This window comes from Prorops nasuta, unplaced genomic scaffold (assembly GCF_024137725.1).
Source record: "Prorops nasuta isolate Cenicafe-Biocafe unplaced genomic scaffold, Cenicafe_Pnas_1.2 PNAS00032, whole genome shotgun sequence".
Taxonomy (NCBI): Eukaryota; Metazoa; Arthropoda; class Insecta; order Hymenoptera; family Bethylidae; genus Prorops; species Prorops nasuta.
The window spans coordinates 1,609,678-1,636,713 of record NW_027116829.1 but is presented as its reverse complement, the minus strand read 5'-3'; the positions used below and the strand labels follow the sequence as shown (position 1 = coordinate 1,636,713).

General features: G+C 42.6%; 1 protein-coding gene across 4 annotated transcripts in view; it reads left to right on the top strand.

Moving 5' to 3' along the window:
* Positions 1-27,036, top strand: part of LOC136783133 (uncharacterized) — a 208,953-nt gene that overhangs the window by 98,536 nt on the left and 83,381 nt on the right. For 3 of the 4 annotated variants that reach the window (XM_066743000.1, XM_066743001.1, XM_066743002.1), the window contains one exon: positions 13,481-13,620. In XM_066743000.1, coding sequence (XP_066599097.1) covers positions 13,539-13,620 — 82 coding nt within the window. In that variant the 5' untranslated portion in view covers positions 13,481-13,538. Of the gene's footprint in view, positions 1-13,480; positions 13,621-22,426; positions 22,430-27,036 lie in introns of all 4 variants that reach the window. The other variant, XM_066743003.1, reaches the window with a different exon arrangement.

Here is a 27,036-nt window from a genome sequence, read left to right as displayed (position 1 = left end):
AGACCCTTGGTCTCTATTATTATTGATAATACACTTAACATTATACGTGTAATGATTCTTTCTCCATCCCATTTTCACCGGCCTCTTTCCTCTCTTCAGGAAGGAAAAGATAATCGTGAAACATATATATTTATACAAAAGTGTTACTTTGAAAATAGAAAGTCTCCTCGCACAGAGGCTATCCACAATTATCGTACGACTGATCGCTTTCAAAGAAATTACGAATTCTTCTCTAATTTTAGGAATTAAACGATAGTTATTGGTAGTGACGGAGCAATTACGGAATAATACGCCTCGTTATTAGAGGCGTTGGAGTATCATTAATTTAATCGCGTTACAATCGCGTCAAGCAGAGACGTAAATTATTATTACGTTCTTCCTCCTCCTGCAATAATTCTGCAGCGTCGAACGCTGTCGAAGAAGGGAAACGACTCTCTTGATATTCCTAAAGAAATTCAGCACTGTGCGATTTTTAATTAAAGCTTTCAATGACTGTTGCGTGCCACACGCATGCAGGCTTTTCAAATGAAATAGTATATTTAGTGTTGAAGTGCAAGAAAGTATCACGTGACATTAGCCAGCAGATTATTGTCACGCTTTTTCCATACACGTCTATATTACGAGTTCTACTCTGGGACAAGTCTCCAGTTGGATCTCTAATTGTGGCACGCGACGTTATTTTTATATCGGATCAATTCGGGATGCTTGGCTGTTTTGTTAAGCAGAACGGGTGGGGTGGGGGGTGGGGGGGGGGGGAACAAAACTGCTGCTACTGCACGAGGCTAGCTTGCAGGTGGTTCTCAAGGGTAGTCGAGGGTTTAGGGGGTAGAAAGGACCAAATGGGATGGGTATATCGAAGTAAGCCGATTTTATGAGGTTTTCTCTCGTGGCGCTACTCACTCTCTCTCTCTCTCTCTATCGGACCACATCGAACGATCTGCTGACTTTGCAAGAAAGCGACTGCCTCTCGTCCAATAGCACACGAGGACTCTGCTCGATCGCCAAGTTCCGCTTTCGTTCTACCGTGCAATGTCTCAACTCGATTCTCTCTTACAGACAGACACACTACTCCCCCCCTCCCCTTCCATTCCTGAATTTAACCGCATCACGAGATCCTTCCCTGTACAGGATTTATTGAATTTTAACCTTATCGCCGTTTTTGTCGAAAAACATGGCGGATGATAAAAATATAATATTGCGATAAGTTACTGTATATAACGTGCAATTTTGTTGTATACACAACAGTTGATAATTAGTAAAATTTTTTAATATGGAAAATTCTCCCTTATGGGCACAAATGTACAATATTTTCTTTTATTCTGGAATTCAACTTTATCACAGGATTCTTTTGTGTAGAAAATTTATCGAATTCTAACAAATTGTCGTTATTTCTATCGAAACATGATGGAAGATTTGACAAAGCGTCGTCCAAAGAGCAGCTAATACTCAGTCCACTAGCTCTTCTAATATAGAATGGTCCAGCTCGTGTGTGGAAAAAGGTGGATGGAGAATTACGCAGGGTGTATTGTAATCGGAGCTGGAGGAGCTAGGATCCAGGGGTGGAAAGGTATTTTTTGTCTGAAAGTAACGCGGTAGGAAGGACCAAAGGGGGAGGAAGAGGGGGGCGGGGGTGGCTGGCAAGAGGTGAATTCGATCAGTGAGAATTCCAACGCGGAATGCCAGAGGAGACTGCGAAACTACAAACAATGTATATACTTCGGATGGAAAGCGTACGCGGTAGTGTCACTCGTTTCGAAAACAAAAGGAATTCGGTGTCGAGAGATATCGCTCGCGCTCGCGTTCGCGCGAGCCTTTTTAGATCGAGCGCCGAGCGCTGAAAGTGCCCGGGCAGAAGCCTCCCACCCTCTTCCATCTCTTTCCATACCAACCTAACTCAACCCAACCCCCTTTCGATGAAAGCAAAACAAATGACGTACCGAGCGAGCACTTTGAAACGATCCATTTTTCTGCAGAATTCCAAGAGGAAAAATCAAGCCTTTAGGAAGATTACCCTTGATATCGAGCAACGATTCAAGCAATTTTTTTTTATCCTTTTATTAGCAAGATTTCAATCGGGGATCAATTATTCCCTGTCTATATGTACTCGTTTATAAACAATAAAGTGGAAATTGTATAGGAAAAATTCATTAAAAAATGTGTGCAAAGTATCTCTCGATAATAAAGAAGACTCGTGTATCTAATAAATTAAAGAGAAATTTTTCGAGTGGTTTGAGCGAGGAAGATAATGATGAAATGTGTCGAGAGAGAGAGAGAGAGAGAGAGAGAGAGAGAGGTGGTGGAGAAAGACGAGCGACGATCTTGCATGATTCTTGGCCGAGGTTTCGCAGAGAAAGAGGGTGCTACGTGTAGCTATTCGCTAAAATTTCATGTAATTCCAGAACTCGTTTCATTCGAGTCTGGCGAGGAGTGTGTGGATGTGGCTCTCTTTGGCTTTGGCTTCCACAAGGCGAGTGTTCTCTCCTCCTCGGTTGAATTTACGAGTTCGACTCGCGTGGACCTGTGGCCAATCTCGTGGATCCATTTCTCCAGATTCGACGAGTTACTTCGTCTTCGGGAAGCAAGTCCTTACCTCGCAGCTGCTGCTCCACTACCAATTTGTAATTTCACGCTGGGAGCTTTTCCTTTCGAAACTTTGATCAGTACCACTCGCACACATACAAATCCTTCAACCTATAACTTGGACAATTTACTTTGCATCGAGCAATTGTACAACTTGTATATGATTCTTCTTTCATCCTCCAACGATCGCTTTGCCAAGTTGCATTTTATACGCTCCAGAGTATCGTTCAGACTCACTTTTACAAATACTATATATATATACATAAAGAATTCTAGGTACAGAAACACTGAGAAGAGGAAATTCCTCCAGTTATGTTTAAATATAATTTTTAATCGATGCAAAATTGGATCGAGGTGGAAAATTGAGAGAAGGATCGAAATAGTGCAGCGATTAATTGATAAGAGCTTAGCTTGCTCCATGGGATAAAGACTGCGAGGGAATAATAGTTTATCCGATAGAGGTAAGAGAGAGCTTAACTGTACTTTTATCTCTGCGTCATATGTTAAAGGAAATCTTACAGGAGTATGAGTGCGGGAAGTAGTTAAAGCGTGGTGGTGGTAGGAGATTCGAAATGGTAGTAGTGGGATTAGTTTACAAGAGATTCGAGTGGAACGGACGTAGTCGGAGTGGGTCCGGTCGATCCAAGTTCGCGTGGAGAAAAAAGTACGCGTAACTCGTGTTGGACGGTGTCATAAACTGCGAATAAAGTGAAATTCTCGTTTAGTATGTCACTCGGCTCGCTCTCGAGCCTTCCTTCGCTCGTGTTTTCCCAACTCCTCCTGCCCAGTGGCCACTTTCGAAAAGGGCTTGGGGAAAATGCCGGATTTTCGAGCCTTCCCACCGAAGGCCATCAAAATTTTACATCGGATTGACCAGCTCGATCCAACTTGGCCCGGACTCCTCTACTGCGGCCAATGCATTCTATCGCGAAAAATCGAATTTCCACCGCAGAACTCGCTTCTCTCTCTCTCTCTCTCTCGCACACCGATATAGACCCACACCATGCACCTTTACCCAGGACCGAATAAAGAGACGGACACTATATAGTTGCATGGTCAATAGGAAAACGTCACCTCGAAGCTTTTCTAATACGAGCATTGATATCACGTAAATTATTTCTGCTCCATCCTATATGTATATATAGCACGTTCTTCGCCCTAGGATTTTGTTTGCAGCTTTGCAAAGATTGGGATTTCACGGAGACTCGGTGGAAATTTAATTCCAGCCTCATGGTGGAGCTTGATTAACGTGGAAAATGCACGTAGGAACATCTCTTTGGATAGCGAAAGATTTTTAATAGGACGGAATAGCCAGCTTGACGAGCGACACAATGATAATGCATAATTAATAGTTTTAAAAGATAAAAGAATTCAGCTAGCTCATTCCCCTTTCTAAACCTCTTCAATTATGATCCTTCATAATTCAGAAGACAATAGCGCTTCGTTAAAACGATCTCTAGTTAATATTTACTAGCCAGCTATTTAATTAACGACGCTCCGCTCTGATTAGTTCAAAAATAGAATGATAACGTCACTTTCCGTAGTAAGCTAAAGCTTCTCTTATAGTTTACTTATTAAATTCCTCCGACCCTTAGCTTTACCTTCAGCATAGATTACAAAGTTTTTCATACTTTCTTCGTACCGCCCTTCGGATATATATCTCGAGGAATCTCTTGCTATATTTCTTTTACAGAATCACGTAATCCCAATCGTAATTTTAATTCGTTAACGTTTAACGATCTGTGCCAGTTATTTCAACTTTTAGCTTCAATTTTTTCTATTTAAAGAAATTAGAAGATGGTTGATTATATACTTTCGTTTTTCTTATTTTTTCTCTCTTTTATTAGAATTCGAATAATTTTAATCAGTCGTAGGATTAATGGTGAGAATTCTGCTGTTGAGAGTTTATTCTGTATTTCTGTCAAGTTTCGAATATTTGTTGCTGAGAATACTCGACGAATTTTTGCAGAAATTTCTCCAACAGATTTGGCAGAAAATCGCTTTCATCTCATTGCATTACGGTGGCGTGAAAAAGGTGTTTGACGGCAAGTTTGCGAGGAGCGATCGCGTCACCGGGAAATCGGCTTACCCCGCAAGTTTTTCAGCAAAGTGAACTAGCTCGTGGTGATTCCCGTAACCGCAATTCTGATTTTCGCCAAGAGAGAGGGATGGATATATATAGAGAAGCACTGGCCAAAATATATAAGCTACGGTTTATTGATTATTTTTTCGCATAAAGTAATTCTCCAGTGACTGCATATATATACGTACGAAAAATTATTCATTATCGACTAAAGAGAAACGTCTTTTTATTGTTGTAGTCTGGCTTCGTTAGCTCAGTTTTAGTGGCTGACTCGAAAAAAGCCATTCTGAATGGAACAATTGCAAAGTTTTCTGGAAAAACGTTCTCGCGAAAGGTGAAAACGCTGACGGAAGTGGAACTAGAGGGGTTTGGGGTGGGGTGGCATTGTTGATGCCTAATTTGACTTGGACGTCTAATTAAGTCAGTCAACGGCGGCTGATGGCTCCCGGCGAGATGGAAACAGCAGTTGACGAGGTTACGAATTGAAAGAAAAGGAACTGCGTCGCCGGTTTATGAATTCAGACCGAGAGATTCGCTGGTGCTCCGTCTTCAAGCCAGATGTTTCACTTTGGCATGCAACGAAGATTTAAAAAATGTCATTCGACGTTACTCTGGAAATATTAAAGGTGCTCGCGAAAGCAACGAGTAACTTTGGAGATGGAATCTCTAAATTTTAATTGTTTACTATTTTATGCAACCATCTCTTCTGACTATTTTCTTATTTTATCACTGATTCTTCTTCGATTATTAAGAGAAGCTTCCAAATTGAATAAGATCGATATCTAAAATTATAATGGAGGCAAAAATGATTTCATCAAAGAATCTATCTGGTTTTTAAAAACCTCTTCTCGGTATAACCGTTCGAGAATGCGTGGTGTGCGTTATTTTCATCGTCGCCAGTTTATTCGCGACGAGTAAATAAAGAGACCGAATTGCGGAAGTTGAAGGTGGGGGGAAAGTAAAAGTATCGGTGGAGAAAAAAGGAGAGAAAAGTGGGAGGAGGTGAGGGAGAAGAATGGGGGTGGGTGAACGCGAGGGAGGGAGGAACAGAAGGAAAAGAGTCGATAAGGGAAAGAATGGGTAGAGTGAAGGGGATATAGCGTTAGGAGTGGTGGCGAGAGAAGGCAGGCAGGCGGAAGGCGGGTTGCGAATGAAGCCGAAACTGCAGTTACAAAAGGGCAAAAGAAGAATAGTGCAGCAATCCCCTTCAACAGTCTTGGCCAGTCTCGAGCGGCCCCGGTAGAGTCTCGAAATGGGCACACGCGCGACTCGTATATACCACACACACACACACACACACACAGACGAATACGCACGAGAGTAAGGAAAGAAGAAAGAAGAAAAAAAGAGGGGGGGGGGGGGGTGAAATCGAGAGCGAGGAAGCTGCGAGATTTACCGAGGAGAGTTGAAAAGTTGCCTGCAGCATCGGAGTCTCTGCCGGGGATGGAGGAGGTTGTCATCCCACCAGAAACGGCCGTAAGGATGAGGAAGGAACTTGCGGTCCGTCCTGGTGGGCGGCAGGGGGTGAAAGAAGATAACACCGCGCGAAGGGATTCCCTCGGATTAACCCTCCGGACAGATAAGGATTCAACTGCCGATAAAGCCACTCCCACGAGCAACGTCCATCAGTCTAACACGACTTCTGGACGAGCAAAATGAAGCCTGGACACGGCCAGCAAGTTTCGGACTCAGGAGGCGCACGCGGCGGACGCCTCGATAAATTGGGGACGTTACGCTCAAGATGCTTCTCGCCACGGTAATCTCTTATATGCGTGTTGCTTTCCTCCACACCTTGTGAAAAATAACCTCTGATATTTTCTGCATTGCCACTTTATCCTTCATCTCTCTTTCGAACCTGTGTATAAACTCTTGCTGCGATATACGACCATCTTATTACTCTTCTTATTTTTACACCTTTTTTTTAACGCAATATTAATTGATTTGCTAAATAGATGAACGTTGGATCTTCTAAGATTTCAATGAGAATTATCGAGAAACGCAAGGGTGAATGAACTTTATTGCAACTTATCGCTCTTCATCGGGTTATCAGCATAAAGTGCGAGTTGCAGGGGGTGGAAAAATCGGGATGAAAGTTTTTGCCAGTGATCCAGTGTTTTCGAAGGTGGAGTCTTTGGATTCTCGAGGCAGACGTTTGTTAAATGACTCGGCGGCCGGAGAAAGGCGGATGATAGATGAGGACGCGGCCAAGTTTGCTCGGCAACCAGGAAAAACGGCGCCGCCCTCTCACGGAATCCAATAAAACGGACCGCGTATACCTGCACGCGACCGATCCAGCAAGTCCCGCTAAAACCGGAAGTTCCTATCGTCGCATCGCTTGCTCTTTCCCGGTTTCTAGCATCTTGCCTATATGTGTTCCTTCACAGTTGGCAAAATTAACAATCTCTCATCCACTCGCTCCTATCCGGCTTTATCATCCTCGTCCAATTAAATCCCTTAACTTCTGGATCAACGATCGACGATTTCTCAGGATTCTTGAGTAGCGAATAAAACTTTTACTCGCAACAAACTTTGAGCTCGGTGAAAGTACAAAATAAATATTTCCAACCCTTGTATCCCTTGCGTAATAGATAATACTACAGTGTTCTCGTATCAGAATCATTTCGGACCAATAACCATTGCGATGATCAACGACTATCGATAATATTACGCAACGATCGAGCAATACGATGAAAAGCAAAGCTTGAATTATACGAGTAGCTGGGACGCGGGGTAAAAAAGCTAGATCAAAAACTCTCGTGGAGAATAACGTTTTGTTTATGAGAATAGAAAAAAAAGAGTGAGAGGGAGAGAGAGAGAGACAGCAAATCTGGGTTTAAAATGGAGTTAACATTGGGTAATGTACAATATGGAGGCAAGTTTGCCGCTGTAAAAACAATCGTTCCGGAAGTCGGTTGACCTCTCAAGGTGCGATGGGGATTATATCTCGCGCACAGCTATACATATATATATATATATATATATATAGGAAACAGCCCCAGGTAACACCTTCGAGTTTGTTGCCGCCAACTCGTCCGGCCTTTTTCCTCCGCGCCGTTTTTATTTCACCGCGTAAACATCGTTGCTGAAAGCAGAACGTGTCGAAAAAGGTATAATAAAAGAAGTGTTACTGGCTACTGCAGGATGAAAACGAAGGGGTTAAGTATAAGGAGGGGGATGGAGCGAGCTGGAATGGGGGCGAGAGGGAACAGTGGCAAGTCCGGAGAGCAATTCTCTTGACAATTTAGCCTGGCGGTTCGCCAACGGAGGCCAGTTGATTCAACTAATCTAAGTTGCTTAGCACGACTTCACCCCCACAACCCCTTAAGACCTCTACTATCCTCTGTACTCCCCATGCTGCTTATCCTTCTCACACCCTTTGCTTTCCTTTGCTTTTCTCCCTCCTCCGACGTACCTTCTTCTTGCTCTTCTCTCTCGCACAGTCTTTAAACTTTACATCTCCCCCCCCCCCACCTTTCACCTTTCCCTTCTCATCTCTTTATCCTTTCCACCCCTTTCTCTCGTTTTATCTCTTATTTCCATCGTTCCCTTTACCTTCTTCCACCCCGACCTCTCGTCAGGTTCTCCACTCCTGCAACCACTTGCCTGTATCACCCATATTACAAGAGTTCTATCCCCACCACACTTCCCCAAGTACCAGCACTGCGGTCCGGCTTGTTACAACTGCAAGTGCAGCGTGCAGCATGCACTAGGAACGTGCACTTCACCTCTAACCAGCAACCATGGCTTTAATCGAGCAGGTTACATTGCTAATTGGCTAATCGAACTTGGCGAGACCTTTGACCTTTAGACACTGTACCTTCAGCGTTTCCGAATCCTTCCAGCGTGAGTCTAGCTCCAACTCTCTCCTCCTTTGACCAATCGCCTTTGTTTCACTCTTATCAGCGTTCGGTGGACACCAAGTACAGTGGGAGTAGTTGATTCCTGGACGAGTAGGTACAGTTTCTTCTCGTCCTGTACCACGCAAAGTTAAAAACTGCCAGTGTTTCACGAATAATGGCAGCCTTCGACTTTGCGTGCCATAAGGGTGGTACAGTCCAAGCAGAAAGTACATCGACGAATCAACCACCTCTGCAGTAAAATCCTCCCTCTTTCGTTCTCCTGAAATATTCCAGTCCGAGCAACCTTGCTCTATAAAAGCAAATTCGAACTATTTTACCTTCTCGTACGTTCTATTTATGAAAATTCCCGTATATTCGTGTAGCATAGTCACGTGGTTCGGGGATTTAGACGAGTTTGTAAGGAATTAGGGCTTCATCGGCGAGTTTGTGGAACGGAAGTCCTGGTCCTAGCTGGTAGACACGGTTGGCTGCCACTTATCCCGGTTAATACGAAGCAGAGGTGGACTACGCTCGCGAATGGCGTTGCAAGTCCCACGACGACGACGACGCTTCACGGCTGGCAACTGTTATAACTTGAATAAGTTTGGAGCCAAAACTCGGAGCACACAAGAGGGTACCACGTACGTACGACGACACAGTAGGAAGCCTCGTAACTCTCCTTGCCTCTTTCTTACGGGTAATTGCTATCCCTGGGGAACACTCCCTGACAAAGCGGCCTGCTAGCTTAGCTGCTTCGTCCTTGTCGATAGGCTGCCATACCGATAAAACTCCACTTCGTTACGTTCTTCCACTCTCCAAGCCATTTTCTCCCTCAAATTCACTCTGCAATCCTATATTTATTCTCGTGTCACTTTGCCAAGGGCACGCATCTGCCAATATCTATAGCTACACGAATCTATTTAACTCTCTGACTGTAAGATCATGTGTCTTGTTTTTATTTCCCAAATACATTTATTTTTTTAATCATACTATAAATCCATCGATGCTCGGAGTTTGATTCGAGAGGGACCAAATCTCCAATAGCTAATATTTTCATATCCACAGTCTTTTTCGAGTAAATTCTGTCTTGGACAAATTCCTATGACGTAATATACCCAAGGACCAAACTAACACACATTCATCAATTATTCCCACTGCGTAAAGGACGATCGATTCTTGGCCAAACTCTAGATCAGACTTCCTTTCGGGCGCATTACCGATATCCAGCACACCGCCAGCTGATATCAAGCTCTCGCGGGTCTCGGAATTATTAACAGCCGTCACACGTACACACGGACAAGCCGGAGGCGGGATAGTTTCCCACTGAACTGTTGGAACTTGAACAGTCGATCCTGGAATTTCAGGCTGGCTTAACACTTTGCGAGTGAACGTATGCAGGGGAGTAGCTGTATACGCGCGTTCTCCGACGACCTTAGTGTGGGTGTGCTCATTCACCATTTATATACGTATATATATATATATATATATATATATAGACGTACATGTATTATCATACAAGAGTGTGTCGGGTGAATAATACTCCAAGATAGTATTGGTGCACGTCGACAGTGTCAATGTCTCTCGGCACTTCTGGGTGCAGACATTCCTACCTTTGTATATACACACGTGTGCGAGTATAAACGTCTCGAGATCCCTTTCACGTGTGTCTGCGTTCGAATCACTCAAGGATACGCATGTGTATGCACGAATGTCTTTGGACACGAGAGTGTATTGAGACTCGTGCGAGTGTGTTTTACACGCGCCATCGCAGGGTCTCGAGTGTGAGTGTAGGCAGAAGGTAGGGGAGGGGGGATGGTAGAAACTATAACTTGATATCTCTTGCTCTGGCAGAGTCGCGCTATCGCCAAAGCCTTGCACGAGGTGGAAGGATCCTCCGTGTTAACTGCTTGGTAAACTAAGTTAACGTTTCTTACATTGTAATTGGCTGAGAGGGTGGAGGATGGGGAGGAGGACATTGTCGCAGCTCCCCACCACTTTTACCCAGGGAACCCTCCGTTTTCACCCAGAAACCACCCATCCTCGACGCTGCTGCTGCTGCTGCCTGCTTCTCTGCCATTGAAAGAACTCGCTGTAAAGAGAACAACGTGATAAATGGAGTGGGAACATTGATTTTTCATTCCTTATACCCAAGCCTTTTATTGCTCGGAATCATAGCCGATGGCTTTGATGGATCCTTATCTTTATTCCTTTTTGCGTGCTCCTTTATTACTGCTTTCTCCAAAGAACCTTTTTTCTCCTTTTTCTCTCTTTTTTTTACGAGACTCTGCCATTTTTCTCAAAGGGGTTTGCCGTTATATAGTATTTGCAGGACAATGGGCCATATTCGTCCATTGCTCCATCAGTTACAAAGATTCTTCGTTTCCCTCGAAAACCTTAAGTGTGACTCGGCATGACAACCAAGGAAAACTGCTGGTTTTTCCCGTTTCTCGCGCGCCCGACCACGTTGTTCCTCTTCCACTTGATACTCTCGCTTGTCCAAAATTTACACGAATCGATGCAACTCGGTACATGAATTTTCGATTCGTCTCGCAATTTGCGAAAAGGTTCTTATTACCGGTAGAAGAATGATATGTTAATCGGTGTGAGTGTTGGCGGATTTAAGGGATATAAAGGGAGGATTAAGGTGGGTAATAGAGGATTGCGTGGGAAAATAGGAGCAAAGGAATGCAAATATAAGGGATAATGGTGTTAGCCCGCAGATTGCAGATTCGGGTTTATCGCGAATCGTGGGTGAAGCGGGGCCTGAAATGGGGGTGGGAGGTGTGCGGTAGAAGAGGATGGTTCCCCTCGCACCGAGCACGCGAGTGGAAAAAGAATTCTTGCCGCGGCGTCTATACGCGTCTGGGATAATAACTGGCGGACCAACGGTGCAAATCTTCAATCTCGTCTGGCAAATGGCCGATCTCGACGCGGCGGAAAGGAGTCGCTTCGAGAGCTGCGAGCCTCTGGAAATTTCTCTCACCGGAAAATGCCATTGTACCCCCCCCCCCCCTCTCCTTTGCCCTCACCGTCATTCCTATATCCTACCTCGATCTTCCTCAACTTCGATCCTCTCCTCCTTCTTTTTTCCCCCTCCTCTTCGACAAATCCTCCATTCGATCCTCCATTAATCCTCCAAATCCCCATCCTTCATCCCCACCGATTAAATCTCATCCAATACATCCACTAATTGCAACCATTTTTTTCTTCCTGTACCTTCTAGCCTCGTCCGTTATTCCTAAATTGCTAAACGTTCGTTTTCATACGGGACTCGAGGACTGCTTAATTTCCGAGTCAACGAATAAGTTTATTCTCGGAGATAAGTCAGTGTCCATAATTCAGGTATCTGCGTCTGCTGCTCCGAATTAGGAAATTAACGAAAGAATTTACGATTTCCCTTACGTATGATGGGTAATGGTGGTTTTTGGGATTCGTCGTGCTTCGTGGCTATTGGAATATTTTAGCCGATTTTCGACGGAGTAATATTTTATACGCGCGTGTACTCTGTGTGTAATGATATACGTGTATATTTGTGGCGCACGTGGGGGGAAATAGGACGAAGGAGAGGTGTGCCCACACATGAAAAAACGACGGTGATACGGCTGCGGTCTCATTTACGAGGAGAAAAAGGCGAAAGGAGAAATAAGAAAGGCCTGCGGGAGGATCGGAGTTTGCACGAGAAAGAGCAAAAGAGGACTTGACTAGGGGACGAGGGGTACGAGGGGGCGAATTTAATTTCTGAGTAACATTACACCTTAGGAGCCTTATTCCGGTGCCATTGTGCGCCTCCGGCAGCCACGGGGAGACACTCGATCGCAGGACTCCATTTGCGGTTTAGCATAATGGAAACCCAACGCTCCCCCCCCCCCTTTACCCACTCCTAAAAAGGGTGGATGATATCTTAGGGACTCCGCGAGAACGGTCCGCTACTCTCCCACACTCTCCGCCCTCCCCTCCTCTCTTCCTCTCGCACCGTCACCGTTTCTTTCTTTTCCTTGTCTTTCGTCGAGTCTCTCCAACGAATAAAAAAAAATAAATAAATAAAACACTCTTTTCATATCACAATGGAACCTTTCCCCACACTACGATTCGAGTATTTATTTTACCAATCTGTCAAAAATAGGTCACGAGATTTATCCCCAACTCTCTCATCTCTGCTCATCTCTTTCCAATGCTAAATAATAAAAATTCTTCGTGCAATATTTAGAGAAATAGTCTGTGAAAGAGAAATCTATTTTAAAATATATTTTCGTTCCTTCTATTAATTGCGATAATTTAATCTAATTAAGAAATTTCATAATTAATTACTGTGTATCATTGAATTAATTAATATATTATTTCGACATTCATTTTATAATAATTTCATCGGGTTATCGGTAAATATTGTTAGTAATTATTATCGATTTATATTATTATAATTATTTTCCATTGAGATTATTAATTGGGAAATTTATAAACGCGTATGACTAATTTTTTCAAAAAAAAAAAAAATACTGCGTTTGTCATAATTTGCACGGAGCATGAAAGAAAATGGAATCCTTGATAAGATTCGTTCCGCGATAATACGATTTCCTCGAATACATCAGGAAAAACCATTAAAACCGAATGATCGGACATTTCTGCTTCGTAGTTCGATTTCGATAGATTTTCAATCATGGGCGTAAAAATATGACGCGCGGTTTTGCCAAGGTTTTTCGATGATGTTTCGACAAACCTATAATCGTTTTCGCGTTGCGTAAATAATTGTCCTTTCAAAGTCACGAGCGTGGTGATATTTTTTCACACCGTCACTCGTTGCGTGGCTCCTGCAGACCCGTCGTCAAATTCTACCTTCGGCATTTTAACGTTTGATTTTATTCTCGAGCGATCGATATACACGCACTTTGGCCGAAACATTTTCACATTACCAGTTATTAAAGCAAGCAGGATTTATTTAAGGCTGAGATTCTAACGTTTTTCCTTCGTTTGATCGTTGCAGGAGTGCTGTGATGAGGGAAGAAGGATAAAGGAGTTGCTCAGGTAGGAGCACAGGAAAGATGCCGCCTTCCTCGAGAGCCTTATTAAGCCTGGTGCTTCTAATCATCGCCGGAAGTTACGGTGCCTTCAGCTCCAGACAGGGTGAGTGCCAATTTTTCATAGCAGGAAGCTCCTGGATCATCTATACTCCCTCTCTTCTTCGCTCGCTCGCTCGCGCGCACACACACACACACACCCACTTGCTCCCTCTCTCAACCCCCCCCCCCCCCCGCGTTTCCCTTCTCGCCGTTCCAACGAGAACTGGCTATTTTGTCTTCGCTTTTGCAAATTTTCCGAGATTTATGAACGAAATTTAGATTATCCTCCTAGCTCCTGCATAATTTTCGCGTTCAAGTGGAATTTCCGAATTGCCGGGGTGCTGTAGACTGAAGAAATTATTGTGCTATGTAAAATGAAGCACTCAGCGCGCGCGAATACTCTTATACTTTTGACTTTATTATGTTGAAACTATTAACGTAGAAGCTTTCAGGTCTATTGTTTTCCTTGAGAAAACTTAATTATCGCTCTTAATCTAAATTATTATATAATAATATTCCGACTTTTTCATGTATATAGCAGTACTAAAAATGCTACGCGTGTCTCGGGCGTCTCGTTTTATTATATAATATTTGGTGGCTAGTAATTTTAACGAATTCATTATATAAATAGCTTTGTACGAGACTTTTCCTTTTTATTGTAATTTCAATTTGTAAATTCCACTTTTGAGTCCTCGCAGGGTGGTGGAGCTACGGTTCGTGTGTTCGTTTTAATATAAAATACGCGAGCTTGTCTCTGTAAATATGTACGAATCTATGAAAGATTTCGTGTAGGTATTCTAATACGTGTGTTATACATGCATCGGACCGTTGCATTTGCACGCGTGCACCAACACAAATGCGCTCAGTCGTGATGCTTTTACGAGACCTCTTAGTGGCCATTTCGTAGATTAAGGCCACCTGCAAAGCAAATAGCTCACGCTCTGAATTTCGGTATTCCAACCCTCAACCAGCTCCTTTCACCCCCACCCCCATTTTCCTCTCCCATTACTATAGTTTCCTTCGCTAAAGTTGATCCAGTAGAGCTTCAGCATTCATCTTTCTTTTTTCACCAAAAAACACATCAAATGCATATGTTTCAAACCTGCAGCTTTATTTGATCCTCTCGTTTGATTTTTAATACTTTGATCGAGCTCGAATTAAAGTAGTAACTTGTTGCGCAATAATATTCTGTGCACGAACAATTGAATAAGCAAACTCGTTAGAAAAATAGTCTTCTTTTTTTGCTTATCACGTCGATAACAATTTTCTTAAAAGCGATACTCGATCAAAGTAACGATTTCCAAAGCAAAAATTCAACGTTGTATCAATGAAAATCATTGATTTGTTATATTTTCTCTAATTATCCACCCCCAAAATATCAATATATATATATATATAATGAAAAGAGTCACAAGAGGAGGAGGGGGTGGGGGCAGTATAGTTGAGAAAAATTAAGATGCTCGTCACGATGTTCGAAGGAGGTTGAAAAATAGAATGAAATGACGTGGTAGTTTTTTTTAGCGTCGAATCTGGCAGTTGATTGGGTAAAAATTTATGCGACTAGAGGGGTCGGTTGGGCTTCCGGTTTGGTATAGCACGTGGGGGGCGGCAGGCAGGCAGGCAGGCGTCGCTGTCAAAGAAGAACGAGCGAGCTAATCGCAGAGCAAATAAGATTATCTGATCGAATTTTAATGCTGGCCTCGCGTGTTGCGTTGTGGCTTGACCTTAACCGCAAGCGTAGCTGCTATACCACTACTCCACTCCCTCCTCTCTAATACGGGGATCTTCCAGAGTGCGTGTGCACGCTGGCTGGCTGCGATTAGAGCACTCTACGCACACACAGACTTAATCTCGTATTGGCTAATTTACAGTGTATAAACACGCTGTCCCAGTTTATCTCACTCGAGATTTGCTGCCTGACCTTTCAATTTCACCCCTTTCAACTTTGTCTTTGCTCTCTCTCTTTCTTTTCTCTTATCTCTGCTACTTTCATTTTCGTTTCTCTTTCATCCCATCATCCTCGGCGAGTCGTAGAAAATGTTTCATCGAAAACATTTATATTATCACTGCGTATACATTTATGAATTTTATAATTCTGGGAACAATAGCCATCTCACCCAGAAGCATTCCAGTGTATACAGCGAGGGCTTATACTATACGTTAATTTATGTATTTATTTTTTCAGTTGCTAGAAAGTCTGGTTTGTATTTTATTAATAATGTTTTTAACCGTTATTTTTCTTTGTGCTTTTATACGTTTCACAAAATGCTTTGTGCGTTTCCAATTTCACATGATATTTTCTCTGAAATTTCACGTCTCTCCCGGAATCAAGCATTATAATAGTGAATAAATTTTTTATCGAAACCTAAAATTAAATAGTCTCTCGAGCCGATAGTTTTCCCTTCGTATTGTTTCTGAGCTGTTTGAGCTGAAAATTCGTGCTCGTCCAACCACCCTAAGAATTGAAACTTTAATAAAGATATCGATTTCGTACGCTGGGGTCAGTGATTCCTTTTTGAAAGAGACAGAGGGAGTCTCTCCCTCTCTCTCTCTCTCTCTCCGAAACTAGTTGCTGCCAGATGATATTCTCTATCTTTCGACTCGCTCTTAGCAGTTGCTCGCCTTGTTCACTTCCGGTATAAAAGTTTCCTTAAAATAACTCTGCGAATATTTTTCCAGCAGCTTTTACCAGGTCTTATCTAACAAATACTAATTTAAATCTACTTTGCTGCAGGAATTAATCTCTCCATCTGAAAAATGATACAATTACACTGGTCCCTTAACTGATTCGCGATTGTTTAAATCCTGTCGCTGCAATGTTTCATTCGAATTCCTCGATGCTTCTCTTCGATAATTTTAGCCTATAGAGCAGAATGTAGATTATTCTCGTTCGAGCAATTAGTATAGGACTGATTAAAAGTTGGGGGTAAGCATTAAATGCTTAGGAAGGATCTGTAATTAAGTAAAATTTAGCGTATAGAGTCGTGTCTTTGCTTTGATCTTGGGAAAAGTTGAGAATGCGCACTCAACGTGCGCGCGTATAGCTTTAATTGTTCACCCTAGTTAACGACCACGTAACCAGAATCTTTAACGACTGACGTCTATTACCTAGAGCCTCCCCAAATGATACGTCTGCTGCTCCTGCAATTTATCGTCCAACTGTATTTTAATGCCTCGTGTAAAATAAATGTTTCCATCCACCTTCAAAACTTTCCTACCTTTCTACAATTCTTATACACCTTCTTCTATAACCATACGTTACTTTGATCAATGCTACTCTATTACCTTTTTATTTCATTTTTATGCCAGTCTTCGTTTATTACCGCCCCATCAGTTACCGATCATCCGAACGTTACGTTGTTTCACCTGCATATTATGGAATACTAGAAAATAATAGCTACTGCCAGTAATAAACAAACACTCGACACATACATCAACAGCCTTTTTAAACTCGATCCATTATTAATCAATTTGTAGTTTGCAATCGAGTCATTGCAATTAGTCGATCGACTCTCGTCGAGAGGATTTTGTTTATTTATAGCATGGATTTCAGTTTGCTAAAACACGAGCAAGTTTGATGATTATTTTGCCAAGCACCAGCAGACGTCTAGCGTTCTCGTCGCGTTAACAGGCTACGTTGCACTCGGCCCTGTAGTACACACCGACGCATTTTAAACGTAGAAAGGGCTCTGGAAAGAGATCGAGCTAGCAGACAGACAAATGCGAGTTTGCGCATAGTTGGCCCCATCGACCAAAACTTTGCCCATTCTCGTCCCCCCCCCCTACTCATCCCCCCGGACAAACCGCGTTTTCTTCTCCTACACACGCCTCTTGGTTATTATATTTCCGTGGCTGGACTTTGTTAGTACTTAACCTGACAGTCATCGCGAACTTTGCTAGAATTGCAAAATTTCCTCTTTATTGAATTTTCGTATAGCCAGTCGAGTGGAAGCTGCCCTCTCTGATCGGACGATGGTAATAGATTTCGATCAATCCTCTTTCTCGGGGATCAGTGATACGTCAAATTATCACAATCGTAAATAATTAACAAAAGATAGCACTACGTCTCTACAATTATCCCTCTCGATCGCGTAGATAAATATAAATTTAAATTCCACCTCTCGCAGCGTTATCGTTATTTTTTGCAAGAATTTCAGAAAAAGATTTTCAGTGGACGTCACTCTCGAGGCTCGGTATTAATTCCTGCTGGAGCTAAATGAATTTTTCAAGTATGATGGAAAGTGTAGACCTACCCCAAAGTAGAATATCGTGCAGAAACGTTTTATTCTGCTTGTGGGCTAGGGAGAATGACACCTCGTACCAGAATAGAAGATCGGAGACAAATGGTTCCGCATACTTAGCGAGCACTTGACTGTGACAAACTACCTCGTTCGCACACAAACACACGCGCCTAGTGTTTGCGGACGTTCGATGGTGAGGGTTCTTCGGTGTACAACGGTGTGGGGGTGTGCGCTCACTTATGGGATCACGTAGAAACGAGATCATGGTCAGCCCTTAGGGCTCCCCCAGCACACTTTCGCCGTACGTTTGCATTCCTAAGAATCCAGGACTGCCGGCCTGCCTGCCTCTTAACTTCCTCTTCCCCTTTCGAACCTCCGCTTTTCCCATTTCAGCCCTAAATTCTCTCATTCGACTGGCGCGTTGACCCATGTTTGCACTACTCCCTCACCCCCCCTTTTTCTTTCCCCTTCCACGTGGAAAAGTCAAGACTACGAAAAGCCATTTCCAATTAAAAAGAGAGAATGCTTTATACAAAAAAAAATTGCCCCCTTCACTCTCTCTCTCTCTCTCCCTATATATATGTGTGTGTGTGTGTGTGTGTGTGTGTGTGTGTGTGTGTGTGTGTGTATTTATTCATCCCTCGTTTATTCTACTTAGTGGACGGAACAGTGCTTTATATGTACTACTCTGATTTTTGTGTTTCTCTCTCAGTCTCGTATATATTATATTCCGTTACCATTGTTGTTATCAGTATTATTATCATCGTTATTTACATTTTCATTCCTTTCATTCCAATTACGGCTTTAAAGTTTGTTCCAATTTTCACAATACCCGATATATTCCCGTACAACACACGATATTATCAGACTGTTGAAGTAGTTTTATTAATTGACCTCAATTTTCAGTTTACAATACAATATGCTGTAGCTTGCTTGAAATTGTGGCTTAATTAAATTTGTACGAAATATTGAAAATGAGCTTTGGGTATAAATTTTGCGCTTCGTAACTGGATCTAACGTGAAATTATCGATTAAATTTCATGACGAGTGTCCCCGTAATGACAACGACGCAGTAAATGAATTTTTCTTTGACGTTTCGTCGAGTAGCACAGCACTCTTTGGTGCTTCAATTATTTAGCGATAATTGCAGTTTGAAAATGACCATCCGCGCACGGGAATCGCGTGACAAAACCGCAGGGAGCCACCTAGATTTTTGTCCCTCCTTTTGCATTGGAACCCAAGATAATTAGTAGATCGATGCATTAATTATTGCACCGGTGCACGACCACACGTTGTACGTACTGCATTTTCGTGGTTTTATCCTTTTCCCTTTATCCACTTGCCCCCAAAACTTTCCCCCTATTTACCTTTATATCCTATTTTTCGCGCAGCTACCTTTAACCCCCCACTCTCACTTAATTAAAGCGCGACGCATGGTCCGATTATTTCACCATCCGACGAATCGCGAATAAATGGCTATATATATATATATCGGCGTGGGGAAAAAAATTGGGTCAGGCCAGCTACACATTCGACCACTGAAAATTTTTTATCACCCCCGATCTATTAAATTATTTTACTCGACATTCCACTTTGACTCCGACGATCCTTCTCCCGTGCATATCCCTCGGCACTGCAGCTTTAAAAATAGCACGATATATAAGAGTTACAAAGAAATCGCATCAAGCTTGATTCCATCTTTCGTATGCTTCTCATTTCCTTCGGTTTATTATTCCATCTGATTTCCAATATCCGCTTTTTCTCCATCGACAAATATCGTACTAGTCTTACACTATACTGACGCAGATCCAACTCATTACACTCCAATTCACCCTTTATCGACTAATTCCAAGATACGAATCGTCGTGATTCGAAACTGTTATCTTCCTCTCGCTCGCGTGTCACTGATTATTTTTTTCATTCCACGCGTTGGGCTTTAATTAATGAATTTATTTAGTCCACGTGATATTGGGGAAAATAAATGAATATATAATTATTAGCTCGGTGGTTGGTAATAACGCGAGTCGTTCAGTATATCAGGATGACAAAGTGTTTTTAATTGAGCGATGAAGGAGGTACGGTGGTGTGTTGGTTGTGTGCGGGTATATAGGGGTAGGTTTTCATGTCGCAGGATAATAGATCCTGGTTGGCGAAAGCGACCAAGAGGAGCTAGGATATCGTGTGTGCACCTCAGGCTTCGCTCGCTCGCTCGCAAGCACAATGTAGCATAACACGGACGATCAATTGAAATTCGCATTATTGCCAGAGAAGCGAAGCGCGATACAGCAAGCTCGATCCGACACCTAATACGGCTAATTCCAGTTTATTAGGCTCAATCGCATTAGCTTTCCGGTTTATTGGCTCTCGTGAAACGTCTCTCTCTCTCTCTCTCTCTCTCTCTCTCTTCGAACCGATTCACTCGCTATTGGGATTCTAACTGCGGATTGCAACTCTTACTCATCTTCCTACCTCTCTGTTCTGTTCAACGACTCGACGTTAAATTTAGTTTGCGGCCTTAAATTTAATGTTTGGAAGGAGACTCTCCCTCTCTCGGGGTTAAACGAGAAATCTTCGACGCTGCATCACTCCCATGCAGCTACTAATTTACTTTCGACGTACTTGTGTGATTTGTTTGACAAAGTGCGACAGGAGAAACTCGTCGCGGTGCTCCGGCTCGTAATTTAAATTTTAGTAGACGAGTCCGGGTCATAACTGTGGGAAAATGGAGTGATTTTTGCATTTATTCCTTTAATGGATCAGCTCTCTTTGAATAGATCCCTTGGCAGGGCGAATGCTACGTATGGCAGGAAAATCGTCGGTCAATGGGCAAAATAACGTTATAAAGATCAATGCTAAAGCATGCTTTCTACAATTTACAATAGGGAAACATTCTGCAATTTACAAAACTCTCCACGTATACGGCCGGGCTTTTTCAAAAATTATTACCGATTCTCGATACAGAAATGCTCGGCTCAGCATAGACGGGAATATCGACAAAGTAGTCATACATATTTCATTTTATGCCACTATATATTCTTGTACCCGAGACTTTGCTTTTAGTAAAAAAAAATCCCTACATGCACTATTGAGCTTTCATCCTCGAAAAAAAAAGAAGAAAAAAAAGCTGCACATTTATTGAAAAGCTCTATCTATATATGATTAAAATCGCGGATTGCTGCTTCGCGATGATGTCGTTAACGAATAGAGTGGTGGTATCGATTTTCAAAGATTTTTCTTAATTTTGTCGAAAGGTCGTTGACCTATCGACTCGTAGCTTTTCCGCTCGTGTGGAATTAAATATCGAAAGTTTGATGGAATTTTCATTTGTCTAAGACTCGAGGCTCGCGGTTATTGGAGAAAAGGAAGAAACGGAGGAGGAAGGTTGACGATGAACTATTATAAAAAATCAAGCATTTTCTCCGAGTTTTCCTGTTTAAGTTTTACGAGACCATTTGTCCCTCGAAGAAAAGGGAGGAGGAGGAGGCGAGCCTTAAATAAGCACGTAGCGGTATTACAGCAGAAGACAATGATTCCGGATAAAATCCAAGCTATAAATCTTTTATCCGGATGTTTTTTCCTCAACTTTTTATTCGGGACACTCGCGCTTTGTTCCAGAGCTTTAGCCACAATCGCCTGAAATCTCTTGTTTTTTATCTTTAACCTTTTTCCCCTCGCTGTTTCATTGAAGAATATTTTAACAAAAGCTCTTTAAACGTTGAATTCCTCCATGCCAGATTATTCGTCGCTTATATATATATATATATATACGTGCACACGTTAAATATGTACATATACATACATAGCCTGATATTATTTTTAACAGCACACCGTTAGAAACGTATAAAAAGGTAATATTCAAGTTTTCTCGATGCGAGGTGAAGGAGGGAGGGAGGGGGGGGGGGGTGAGAAGGGAGAAAGGAGAGAGAGCGAGAGTACTGTTTTAGATTGGCCGCGCGAGAAACGCGCTTAATTGACGGCGAGCTTTACGCTGAAACTTCATCATTAAATTCCTGGCGGCAGCCACGACGAACACGCAAATGTATACACTCGTGTAACCCCAGTGGGCGTCGCGTGAGCCGATATTAGTTTGGAAACTGTTGCCAAACAATATAATGGTGCAGCTAAGTAGGGCCAAATTGCACACGAGTACTTTATGCCTCTTTCCCTCTTTGCCTCGGCTACGAAAAATCGATCATCCCTCTCTCACTTTTCTTCCTCTTCCTTTTTCTCACCCCCTCCCCCGAGCAGCACGATTTCTGTCGTTCAAGCATTATATCGCGTGAGCCACTAGCCCTTGCGTGTGATTTTTCGATTCCCAATACTTGTTTAGCCTAAATATCCTTCTAAAATATTTCATTGTTTTCTCTCTTTATGTACACCACTTTCCACGTCCCCTAAAACTATACAATCATCCACGTTTAATCCATTTTTCCAAATATTGTATCACGTACAACCGTCGTTCCTCGTTGTACGAGAATTTTGTTGCTCAATTTTCTCACCATTTTAATATTTCTATTTCACTGTCACGCGGTTCCACTTATCGATCAACGAGAGCCAAGGTAATAGCGTGTAGTTTCTATGGTGAAATATATTCTATTATATTACCGTTAACGCGTTCAGGGCAATGAGAGGGTTTAAAGGGGAGGGGAAGGGTCAAGGGAGAAAGCGTAAAAGGTTGTATCGAGAATCGGTAATAATTTATGAGTAGCTTTTTCGTGGCTCTGTATAGTAAATCACACAACATACTCTCTCTGTTTCACGCGCTGCGAACCATAGATTCTTATGGCGATAGCAATAACGTCGTTTCCGAGTTCCATCGGCAATCTTTCTCAATGTTCACGAGTCGAGTAGCCGGGGATAGTAGCGGAGGGTCGAAAGGGATGGGGGTAAAAGTGGCGTATAGGTGAAGAGGGAGGGTGGGGGGCGGTTATAGAACGCGAGGTAGTGACAAAGTAAGCATTGTTGGTCCAGTAGATAGCAGGGATGCAGATAGAAGAGAGAGGGAGAGAGAAGACGTTAAGAAAACGAGGGAAGAGAAGAAGGGTCCTGTCATGCCGGCTGCGACGAAACGAGGGCTCGAAGAATAGAATTCCTTGGCTGGCCAATAAGGGATGTTTCCTTTTTCAACATTGAACTTGTTCCGTGGCCCATGGAGCATCCATAGTTGAAGCAGCAGCCCTTTCTCTTCTCATAACACTACACACACGTGTATCCCCCCTCCCGAAAATTCTCATCACAATGGCATTTTTATTGCACAGCCATAAACGTTCCTGAAATATGTTTTTTGAGTAACTTACTCTTGCTTTCTCTTGATTTCTCCCTCCCCGAGCCCCTTCTATTTCTCAAAGTGCTATAACATTTTTATTAGCCACATTCCCCACCGAGAGATTTTTATCCCGAAACAAAAAGGTGCCACTTGCCAAATAGACGGTCTTATACTTGACTCGTACTACTCGTAATTTTACAATTTTCCAAATAACGCTTATATAGCACTCTCGACAAACTTTTATCTACCTGCCCTTCCACCAGGAGCTACTCCATGCCTTCCTAGTTTCCTTTAATCTAATCCAATTTAGCATCAAGGTGGATTTTTAACGAGCTTCCTCTCGCGGAATTCGATAAAAATAATTCTGCCATAAATTAGACGCGCATGGCGGATCGGCCTCCCTCCCTCCCTCTTCCAGGGGGTGAATAAGAATTTGTTTTTGGAGGGGAAGAGAAATGTGTAATTCGCATTTCAACCGGTCGTAAATATCCGGAGCGAGGGCACGTTTGGACATTCTCGATGGCACTCGACGAGGCAGCGTCAGGATGAAGGGGCTGCAGAAAGTAACTGCCAGACCAATAAAGGGCCAGCAAGGATGCAGATAAAGGAGAAGAAACGGCGAGAAAACGCTGGAATAAGGCTGGCCAAACGGAGCGCGTCGAAACGAGAGTCGAGGAAGGTAAACCTCCTTCCACTCTCTTATACAATAACCAACTTTCTCTCTCTCTCTCTCTCTCTCTCTCTCTCTCTCTCTCTCTCTCTCTCTCTACAAAAGACAGAGAGAACGGAAGAAAAATTTGTCATTTTTCGCTCAAAATATAAAGCCTTTGGAATAATAACAATAATACTTTTTTGTGCCACTTTATAGTCCCAAGTTTATCGCACGAGAAATCTTGTAAAATTAATGATAAAGTTCGATCGAATGGATCGGTGCCACGTACTCGATAAGAAGAATATATACCCGAAGGCACAAGTAAAATTCCAGGAGGAATTGGTAGCTCCTCGTCCTTTCTTCTTACTGCAGCAATGTGCTCATAACGAAATGATGACTGTTACTATACTTCAACATGTCTATATACATATTGCAGTTCTAGGCTGCCGAGTTACTCGGATGCAGCACGCGTTGCCTCGATCCCAAATGCCTCTCGAACTAGGAATTCTCTCTGTTTTCGATAGGAAATGCTACCGAAGAAACACGCCGCATAGCAAACTTAAAACACGCCCCGTCATTAGGCAAAGGAGCTTCAACAATTTAACGATCCAAAATAACTGCGATTGTCGCTGTTGATGGAGGGAATCCGAGCAAGTTTTCCAATTGGAAAGTCGAATAAAGCCGTGGAAAATGATTATTAACGAGGCTCCGTTCCGGAGAAAGGGCCTCCTCCTCGCTCGTTGATGGGAGAAAGCCATATTGGCTCCAAGTAGAAACATCGATATATAGTCAGACGCGTCCCACCCCTCGTCCGTTATCGCGAATCGAGTGATCCGTGATTGCATTAGCGGAGTGAAAAAATTGCTATTCGAGTGTTTTAAAGATGCCGTTGGTTGTTGAGGAAGCTACTTTCACTGAGCACATATTTGTCTTGGTTTAAAAGCTCGGGAGGCGGGGGCCGGGAGGGGAGAGAGGGAAAATCAGAAAAACGCGCGCGAGAAGGCTAGAAAAGAAGCAAGAGGTTTTCGAGAGGGAATGGGGGAGACTCGTAAAGTTAGCCAGGGCTGATAGGACACGTTTGCCGTTGACTGAGGAAACAAAATTAATCGCATCTCGACGTGTTTACTGGAGCTCGCGAAATGCCACTTGCCACTTTGCCAACAAAAAATGAGTCTGGGGATAGAAAAAGCCAGCCCTCCCCGATACAAGATTTTTTCCTTGCCAAGGTCCATGCTTTCAGCCAGCTCCCACCAGGTTTACGCTTTGATTCGGCTTACCCTGCACGGATCGCTGCCTATCCTAATAATACCTAATAAACCACAACCCTTTTATAAATAAGATTACAACCTCTCTTGCTTCGTTTGTTTTAATAATGAATTTCAACTCCACAATCAACGAATTATCTTACTCGTTGATAATCTCGTATCCTCTTAAAAGGAAAATTCTTTGTGCCAGAGGAGTTTATTGATTCGCCCAATGCTTCATGGTGTATCCTGTCTTCGTAAAATGTGTTTCTTTTTTTTTTTTTGTAATTTTATTGACTGATTAATTTGCGAGGTTACTTCTGGTTGATCGTGTGCGAGTTACGTTGCTTCCTCGGAGTTGTTGCTTTATTTCCGAGTTTATGCTTCTATATAATATTTATGTGTGTTAGAAGGGAGAGAATATATAACAGAGTGGAGAGATCGTTTCACTTTATATATTCTATAAGTTTGTTGCTCGCACTTGTCTATAGTTCTCGAAGATATCTCGTTGCTCATCGCCGTTGATTCTTCATGGCCCTGCAACTTTGACCCCGCTTCTCGCCTCACGCGAGATGCGACGCGTGCCTCCGACAAGATTTTTCCAGACACCCGGTGTATTTTTGGCAGTAACAATACCATGTCGCGCCTCTACTCGAGGAAACGCGTCGTCTTGTTTTAGATTCCCAGACACGGACTTTCCTTACTTTCCTCGTTTTCTCATCTTCCCCCCCCCCCCCCCCCCTCCCCTCCGCTCTCTTTTGCTCACTCGCTTCGCTATTCTCTCGCTGGGTAGCTCGAAATTACACTTTTACATAGAACAAAAAAATGAAAGAGAACTTGATGAATTATTCCGCGTAGCTTTCTCAAAACGTGGAAAGTAGTACCATTATTAGTCAGACATATTTAAATTGTTGCGTTATACTAGCTTTTTATGTCGAATGTTCTTTTTTTTTTTTAAGTCAGAGTTTATTAATTGGAGCTTTGATTATTCTGATATAAAATAGAATAGAGGCAGAAACACAATTAGACTGAACTTAACGAGGTGCGTCAAATATATACCGGATAGCTCAGTCTATTCCCATTGTTCCAAATTACCACATTGAATTTCTCAATTGGCCTCACCTATTTTCGAAAGCCTCCTACAAGCAGCTCGATTCCGTAACAATAATAGTCACTGGAAATTGCTTGCAGTATCGAAAATGGAGTATAGAACCACATGATTGTTTCATTAAAGGGAGTTACAAGCGGTTGTTTATTGTCGAACAGTAACTTCAGCCAGTTGACGACGTAAATAGAACATCAACCATTCATTTCACAGTTTCCACGTTAAGTACAGTAAAATTCTAGCTCTCTTTTATATTTTCCATTTGAAAAAAGATGTATATAATTTTCTACTTTCACAGCATTTGCAATTTATCGTTAAATTAATATCTGAAAAATTCAACATATTCCTCCTGCTGGTTGCAACGCGATCGATGGACAGCCGTACGGAATTTAAACATTGTCGTTTGATGAAAATTTATTTCTTTCAAAATAATGGGATTTTCTTGGGTCCACGGGAGTAAGATAGAAAGCGGATATTAGAATTGCAAGATAGGAGGAATGGTAAAAAAACAAGGTGGGGGAATTGGGGTGGTAACGGAATTCTCGGACAAATAAAAGTATCCGTAATGAGAAATGTTGATGGTCTAATTGCAATTTCTTCGTAGCAGAAGTATCATTTTCCTGTCGCATTAGTCTGTAATATACGTTGTCTCGCGCGGGCGTATATTTCCATTTTGCGAAAAGTGGTGGTTGGAGGGGCGGGAGGGGGGAGAGGATACACATTTCGACGCGGACTAATATTTCCCTGTGCTGCGAGGGGTTAAGGGGTGACGTGGGGGGTTGCACGTCAAACTTGCCGAAGATGGCGCATTAAATCTATTAAGCGCCGATATATCTTCATCTCACGTCGATCCTGACGTTTTGTTGATTTTCTTGATGCCTGAAATAACGCCAGTCCATACCCGACCGTGACAAAGAAAAGCAGCCAGATTATTTTCAACCGCGTCAAGCTGTTTTATACATATATGTGCAT